The following is an 8,809-nucleotide window of genomic DNA, read 5'->3' on the forward strand; positions in this document are numbered from 1 at the left end:
TCCTATCGGTCTTCAAAAATTCCTCCTGTTCGCCCGGCCAACATGCTTTATGTAACTGTTGAAGGTGTTCCCGCGTCTGCTCTCATCGATACCGGTGCCGCCGTTTCTGTTCTTCGTAGTGATCTGTGTTCACGGCTCCGGAAAAGTGAAAACGCCTTATCTTGGACCTATTTTGCTTGGTGCTAATAATGCATTCATACACCCCGACGGACAGTGTACTGCTCGTGTTTTCATCGACGGCATTCGCCACCACATTGAGTTTATCGTGCTTCCAACGTGTATCCATGAACTTATCTTGGGTTGGGACTTCCTACATTCTGCTTCAGCCGTCATTTCATGTAGAGAGGAAGTTGTCCACATCGCGGATACAGCGCTTGCACCTGTTACAGATTCTTCACCTTCATGCGTGAACTTGGCCATTGATGAAGACTCCGTCCTGCGTCCTGGTCACGAAGACGTTGTATCCGTAACATCCCGGCAGATCGCCGACGGAGACGCTCTAGTCGCCCCTTCTTCCCGCTGTACTTCTCGTGGAATCCTCATTGCCGCCTGTCTCGTCCGGTTTTCACGTGGCCGCGCCCTTCTGTCTGCCTGCAACACGACCCCAGATCCTGTGATGCTGCCCAAAGGGATGACTGTGGCAACCCTCGCCGACACTCAACCTATCTCTATAGTCACGCTTTGCCCTTCTTCATCGCCAGCACCTACCTCAGGTTTGGATGATTCCTTCCCTCCCCCAGCCGTTCTTGGTTCTGACCTAACCGCCGCGCAGTCCGAAGCCTTACTGGCGGTCTTAGCGAAGCACAAAGCCTGTTTCGATAGCTGTTCCCCTGTGTTGAGCCAAACTTCTGTGGCCTCACACCGAATCGAAACCGATGGTTCCGCTATCATACGACGACGCCCCTATCGTGTCTCGCCGTCCGAACGGAGGGTCATTGAACAACAGGTTGCTGACATGCTTGCGCGGAAGATAATTAGACCTTCATCTAGTTCCTGGGCTTCTCCCGTGGTTCTGGTAAAGAAAAAGGATGGCTCCGTTCGCTTTTGCGTCGACTATCGAGCGCTCAATAAGATCACACGCAAGGACGTATATCCAATACCTCGAATCGACGACGCTTTGGACACACTGCAAGGGGCGGAATATTTCTCCAGCCTTGATCTTCGATCAGGCTATTGGCAAATTCCGATGAACGAGACTGACAAAGAAAAGACCGCATTCGCTACACCAGACGGACTTTATGAATTTAACGTGATGCCTTTTGGTCTTTGTAACGCTCCCGCCACATTTGAGCGCATGATAGATAACGTACTTCGTGGACTAAAATGGAAGACCTGCCTCTGTTATCTGGACGATATTGTCATCTTTTCGTCTAACTTCAGCCAGCATCTTCATCGATTAGACGAAGTGCTCAAGTGCCTTGCAAATGCTGGTCTCCAGATCAATACAAAAAGATGCAAATTTGCAAGCAAGACTATAAAAGTATTGGGCCACGTCGTCTCAAAAGATGGCATCCAGCCAGACCCCGAAAAGATTAGTGCTGTTCTCCACTTTCCTCTGCCCCAGCAGCAGAAAGATCTACGTAGTTTCCTCGGCTTGGCTTCATATTTTCGTCGATTTATACGCAACTTTGCTGCCATAGCAGCTCCTCTACACAAGCTACTGGTTACCGGTGCCTCTTTCACATGGACTAACGAATGCGAATCAGCTTTTCAAGCTCTTAAGCAACATCTTACTTCCGGACCAGTGCTTCGCCACTTCGATGATCGAGCCCCCACCACACTCCATACTGACGCAAGCGCACAAGGTATTGGAGCAGTACTTCTGCAACGTAATGCAGCCTCTAAAGAGCAAGTCATCGCATATGCCGCAAGTCATCGCATCGCATATATATATATATATATATATATATATATATATATATATATATATATATATAGTATGATTGAGCGGCGACAGCCGGCTCACCCTCGCACGCTTGCACAAGAGCATACGGCGCGCGGCCACGATTTTATCGCCCGTGGATTTTATACGGAACTCACGGCGACTGCGGCGGCAGAAATGCACCTGGAGTGTCCATATAACTGCTATCGCAATAAAGGAAAAGGTTTCTTTTCGCTAATTTTAACACGGAATTTTAGTTTGAAATCACTGCCTCTACGCCCCTTTCACGTACAGCGACCGCCCTTTTGGCTTGGCTTGTGTGACGTCTGGAAGTGCGCGGTCGTGTCATCTGGTACGAAACAGTCCGAAACCACAACGGACGTCTTGCTCCGCACGATCTGGCACCCAACGGTGCAGCAAGGGCGTCGCCGTTGAATGGTGCCCGCAAGTGTTTCACAGTTCACTCGCGCTGTAAGAGCAGCACCAACTGTAGAGAACGATTGCAGAAACTACGCCGAGCTGACCGGCATAGTTTCTGCAGACTGGCACAGCCAAAGAAAGCTTCGCTTTAAAAGCACCTGATGACACCAAGTATACAAGTTTGGTTTGGTGCCTGGAGTTATGGCTCATCCCACAACGGGTGATAGGCCATGAATCGGGCGGTATAGTAGGGAAGAAAAGAGAAATAAAAGAGAATTATGCAAATTAAATAACTTAATAAAGGGATAATAATCGTTGTTAATATGAATTTTACGGATAAAATAAAGAAGAGGCGCTATTATTGTTGGTGTTTACAAAAAAAAAAGACAAAAATTAGCATGTCTGTCTCTGTTTCGACGTATGGCCTGACATACGTTCCTATCGCACTAAACTAGTGGCGACACCCCACGTGAGTGCATAACGGGAAGCGTAAGCCCCAGCCCAATGATAATGATGATGATGAAAACGTCCTCTATGGAATTAAACATTGGTGGGTGGTCTGCCAATTCCGGGAGTCCCTTAGATCTCCAAGTTGGCGAACATAGGACTGAACAGCAACACCATGACGATGAAAACACGGAGAGCGCTAAGGATTCAATCTTATGTGCAGTTGACCCGCATCTTGAGTACCAGCTATAGACCCTCAGACCTTCCACGACGCATCGACACCCTCTTACATCGTCTCCGCTTCGGAACTGCTTACACCTAGCACACTTTATTCTTAATTAAGCGTGTGACCTCTCCAACAAGTCCAAGCGGTCACGACGACGAGGATGTACGAGTATACCAACCACTACTCGACTGCCCCAAGCACACCATGTACACATAGACAGCTCCCTGAACAAGAGCTGAGTTCAATTGACTCGCGCAGGCCTTTCTCCCTTGCCAAGGTGTTTAGCCATGCCCTTCAAAAGTGCATCGCAAAGCTATAACAGCACTTCAACGCTTCTTTGAAGACGCCGGCAATTGTGACGATTATTGACTCATACTGCGCCGTGAGTAATTGTCTGATCCGTGCATATAAAACACATGTACACGGACTTAGATGGACTTCGCTGCAAATGAGGACTTATCGAAAGAGACTTTCACGCTTAGTGCGTTAGACGTCTCTCACCTTTTTAATTATTATTTTTGAAGCATTACCTAATGCACGTATTTATATTTACTTATTTTTTAAAATCCTATATCATTAATCAAGCGATCGAAAAGGGCTAGCCGTCGCCAGCAAACGGTGACAACTCCTCTGTTTATTTTATTCTAAATAAAAGAAAAAGGCACGCTGAATAGCTTCGCATTTATCATCATTGCTGTTTGCGCGAGACAGCGTGACAGAAGGGCGTGAGGTGGCGTGGCGGAGGAGCGCGTGAGGGCGCCACAGAAGAAGATCAAGCGAAGAAGCCCAATGATCGCGTAGCCCGACTCTCCTGTTACCACCGCCATGGCTGTACAGACACCGATGATCCTGCTTCTCGGCGTCTGCGCGGTGGTTTGTCAAGGTATAGGAGGGCCGCCATTCTTTCATGCGACGTTTTGCAACCTGTTGTCACACCGTCTCGACCGTGCGGTCGATATGCCGGCTCGCCACGCTCTTGCTCGCCTTGACACCGTTGGCTTCTTGATTCATGTTCACAGAGAAGAGACGCAGGTACTGCACCGCAAACGCTGGTTTAGATTCAGCGCTTGCGGTGTCTGCGTCTCATCTTTGAGCCCGGTCTCATTTTGCGCTGGTAACTCGAATCAAGAATCGAGCAACTAACTAGCCCGCTTAATAGCAGTACTTGCAACACGAAAAAAATAAAAATAGAAGGGAGCATCACGTGACCATCTTGAAGCCTAGTTATAAAAAGAAATATGCAGGAGAAATAGGCACTCGTCACGTGATGGGCAAGCGGTAGCATCTAGTCATCTACCTTCGGACGCGAAGAGTTTTGGTGTGATCTGTCGCACAAGCAAACATTTGTAATGTATGGCCTTTGAGATTTAGCAGTACACATGGATTCCCGCGGGTGGCTCGGGCTGAGGGCGCCGTAAAATCTCGGAGGTCATATATCCAGCTCTTGTAAAGCCTAATGACCGGGCCATGAAACCGAGCGCGGATCTGGAAAACAACGCCCTTCTATCACTAGTACTAGTACTTAGCTAACGATTCATCATAACTCAAATTGAAAGCAAATACTATTATATTTTGGGAACAATAAGGCGAAAGAGTGCAGGATGACGACTTGATAGATCCGAAGCGGGCGGCTGCCGCTTCGTATAAAGGCATGCGTAAATGTTACCACGAACCTAGCAATACAGTGAGCGCTCCGGCAACTTTGTGGGTGTGTTCGTTCCCGAGAGCCACCGCGCACATGGAGTACCCCGGGGTACACTATTATGGGTACTATTCTGGACATTGTCCAACGCCTCCTCTAGCATTTCTAGAGGAGGCGTTGCATTGTCCAATTCCCGCCATGTTGTCGAATTTGGCAATGGCGGCACGTTGAGCCAATCGGGGAGGCCCACAGTAGCCCCTCTTATTGGTTCAAGATGCCGCCGTTACGAAATTCGACAACGTGGCGGGATATGTCAAGTGTCCAGGTTAGCACCAGCGGAAAGAAAGGCAGCGTCGTCAGACGAGATTGGCTAGCCGCGGTGCTCGCCAAGTGACATCATGCTTCCTCCTATTTTTTTACAGTGAAGTTGTATGGCAAGTCCGTCGTCCGCGAGCAAAAAACACTCTCCTCCACAAGAGAGAGCGTTTCTCTCGCATCGATTCCCTCGCATCCTGTTTCCCTCGCATCGAAGCGCGCTTTAGCTGTCACGTGTGTCCTTGAAATGACATCTGCTCTAACGTATGACGTGCGGATGCGCGCGTGTGCGATAGGGAGGGAGAGAGAGGTGATGTTGCGGCCTCATTTTAGCTCCGCCGTCGCCATGAGACGGCCGCGAGTGGTTCGCACGCCCGAATAACAGCGAATTTACGAGGAACGACGCCGATAGCAGCGGCCGGAATGTGACCGTCGTCTTCTGCAGCTCTGCTCGTTGGCACCCCTCGGCTCAACCGCACGAACGCGCTCGTGCCACTGCTCACGCGTTCGTCGTCGTCTTCTTCCACAGCTGGCTGCGTTGGCGCTCATCACTCCAGCGTAGAATTTCACTTCTGTCGTCGTAATGGGGAGGCCGGGTATGAGCCATTGCTTAAGGGGTATGAGCCATTCATTGTCTTACGTGACGGACAGATTTAATAACAGAGGTGATACGCGAATGTGCGTGCGTACCTATCGCCACGATGACCACCAATAAGGACAATAATATGTTCGTACCTTTGTTCAAAATTCTGTCACCTCTGTGTCGTGCGCTAAACAGCTTCGCTGGTCATCCACCTTCACGGAGTGCAATGCCTCATTAATTTTTTTCCCTTCCTCCATGACTTGCGGCACCGTTGGCGTTTTATTGCGACATCAATTACACAAACGCTCGAGGGGCATTGACACACTATACTTATCAGCGCAGTAAAGCGTTCCTCATGAGCTGCTGTGTGTGTGTAGCTCAGGAGATCAGATCTGAACTGAACGGACAGTAATCATGAAGCTAATGTACCAATATTATTGTGATAGCAATCATTCCGACGCTCGAGGCACGTTCATTTGTGCCATCGAGGTTCGCGTTGTCGTGCTGTCACGGCATCGACGCGCATGCGCGACCCACGAGTGTAGGGTTAGAAGGCCTCTAAGGACGTGCAGTGCGTTCTCCGAAGTATTCACCCATATATAACGCGTGAATGAAAAGATGTCCATGATTTTCCGAGAGGCGTTCCAAATGCCCTGCTTCTTCGCACATCTGCTGACTGCCAGGGCGGTGAGCGACTTAGCCTATAACAATTTTCGGTATGTGTATGGAAGGTCTTCGTTTATTCATTTTGATGAAACCTGTTACACGAATCTGAGACTGTCGATCTCCACAGGCGACATTTGCTTTATTACCTTGATTACACACAAAAAGAGCTAGAGAGCTAGGCCTATAGTTTAAAGATGCTGGTAGGTTAACACGACGAAGCTAGCGGGGATGCCATTTCGTGCGGTTACATTGTGGCTGCTAGCCTTCGGTCTTATCGCGGTTTTGGGGCCCATGGCAATAGATCACAGAAGACATGACCTCTAATGCCAAGCGTGCACCGCATACGCCCGCTACCCGTAAGTGGCGCAGTCTGAGGAAATGATTGCAGCGCTGCGGTGGAAGTGACCTCAGCTTTGTTGCGCCCATATGGCAAGAACACACGCGAAAATATACCAATGCTGGAAACGTATAGCACTTAAGAACATCACGAGCTTGGTCATATAAGAATTCTACTCCGGGCGGCCGCGCAGATGGCTCTCAAGATACAGCGGCCCGGTGCCGCAAGGCTCCGGGGAGAGGGTAGCGAGAGGGGGGGAGGGGCGTTCTATTCCGGGCTGCTGTATCTTGAAAGCAATCTACGACGGGGACAGAGTCCACCACGCGCTGTGTTTTCGCGGCTTAGTTCGCGTTGATGCGAGACGCAGCACGAAGGTCAATTCGCTCGCTGCTGCTGCTGCGCTTCCTCACTCCAGCGTTATGACAGCGAGTTTCTGCGGTCATCGAGTGAGATATGTTCATGTTTGCATGTGAACGCGTTACATCGTGCTTGTTAATTTAGTTAGTATGTGTATGTTTACAAGTTTATACAGCTCATAAAACTAATACGGCCACTAATCTGCTATCGCAAACGATGCGTCACCTTTCGGGCGAAGCTGCGACTTTTTTTTTTTTTTTGACGAGGTAACTCACCGACGTGCGATACATCGCTTAGGTGGAGCTCCTTCAATTGTTAAGCAGACCTTTCCGGCAGGATATTGGCCACGGGCTAACAAAGGTACCACTGTAGCGAATGACAGGTGCGAACGGGACGAAGAACGTCCGCACGAGGGCAGACTGTTACGAGCGCGCACTCTACTGGGATAAATTAAAATTAAATTGTGGCATTTAATGTCCCTAAACTGCACAGCGAGGGAGGCCGTGGTGGAGGGCCGGCTCCGGATTAATCCTGGGCTTCTTTAACGTGCACCAAAACCAGTACACGAGAGTGTTTGCATTCCGCACCCATCGAAATGCAGCCGGGACCGAACCCGCGACCTCGTGCTCAGCAGCGCAATTCCATAGCCACCGAGCCACCATGCACGGCTGGTAACTGTCGAGATATACTCTGCAAAAATTGTGGCGCGCTAACGACTTGCAGCGAAGCACAATTTCGCTATTGTCGTGTGTTCTTCGTAATAGTATAGTGTCTGTTAGCGCATTACAAATCTACAAACCGACCGATCGAAACCCTTTCGTCTAACCGCTCGTCAGCCGCAGCGCATCACAGCACGTGCATGTGATCGCGCAGCGACGTCGGGTGATACCGCAAGGGTATATGCGTCACTCGAGTCGCTGCGGCACGACATCGGAGCTTTCACGTTTGAAACACATGCAGTTAATTTTGATACACTATAGTCCCTCATTCAAGCTCGGGCAGTTCTCTCCTCTGGCTTTCGACCTGAGTTTTCATTTTCTGCAGCGAAGCTGTATATGGCTAGGTTCTGGCGGATCGGGTCCGCGGACAAAACGACGCGTGTAGAGCAACAATTTTCGGCGACAGATATATATCGGTTCATGTATAAAGTGCCTTAGTACAGGTGTCAAAACGGAATGGCCCATTGTCATACTCCTCGCCACCGCCGATGCCTCTTTCACAAGTGTCGCGATACTCGGCGGCGGCACGTCCCACCAATCGTTGTGCCCCTCTGTCTCGTGACGTAGAGATCGCGCTATAGCGCTGTTATCAGCAGTTGCCCTTTGGACTCGCTATGAGACGGACGCGCGTCGTTCGCCGTATACCATGGTGATCACAAGGCGATGGTTAGCATGGTTACAAAATAAATCATGAACGCCAGGGTCATTGAGTGTATGTCTTTTTATTCGCTCAATATAGTCAATAATGATAATATATAAATTCAATATTCACTATTGCAGACACACCATACATAGTCACAGCTTCGCTGGTTTCCATCTTCACAGTATATAGTGGAATGGCGCGTGATTTTTTTTTTTTTTTGTCTCGCTGTTCGCCTCCAGGAGCCGCAGACAGTGGGCAGCGCTCGTCGTTGGATGTTTGGTACCTGGGCAGCCTGAACTCCGGCTTGCACGGCATCCAAGGGACGGTCTATGCTGCCTCGGCGGACACGCTTCTGCTGCGGGGCTTCAGCTACGACGGTCGAGCACCGAGTACGTGAAACACGTTTGCAGGGCGACGTGTTGGCCTCGCGTACTTCAATGCCTCTGGCACGTCTACACAAACACACAATGAACAGCCTGATGGAAATGGTGTACGCAGAGTCCTAGACCAGTTGATTCAACATACTCTCTCGACAACCACGTGGTGCACCGTGATTTTCGCAACAGCTGTAA

The 8,809-nt window shown here is 49.7% G+C and overlaps 1 protein-coding gene across 3 annotated transcripts in view; it reads left to right on the top strand.

Moving 5' to 3' along the window:
• Positions 1-3,723: 3,723 nt before the first annotated feature.
• The window catches only part of LOC125939622 (protein Skeletor, isoforms B/C-like), an 85,622-nt gene continuing 80,536 nt past the window's right edge, over positions 3,724-8,809 (top strand). For all 3 annotated transcript variants that reach the window (XM_049670316.1, XM_049670317.1, XM_049670315.1), the window contains exons 1-2: positions 3,724-3,858; positions 8,477-8,626. In XM_049670316.1, coding sequence (XP_049526273.1) covers positions 3,801-3,858; positions 8,477-8,626 — 208 coding nt within the window. In that variant the 5' untranslated portion in view covers positions 3,724-3,800. The remainder of the gene's footprint in view (positions 3,859-8,476; positions 8,627-8,809) is intronic.

The sequence above is a fragment of the Dermacentor silvarum genome, chromosome 7 (assembly GCF_013339745.2).
Source record: "Dermacentor silvarum isolate Dsil-2018 chromosome 7, BIME_Dsil_1.4, whole genome shotgun sequence".
In the NCBI taxonomy this organism is placed as follows: Eukaryota; Metazoa; Arthropoda; class Arachnida; order Ixodida; family Ixodidae; genus Dermacentor; species Dermacentor silvarum.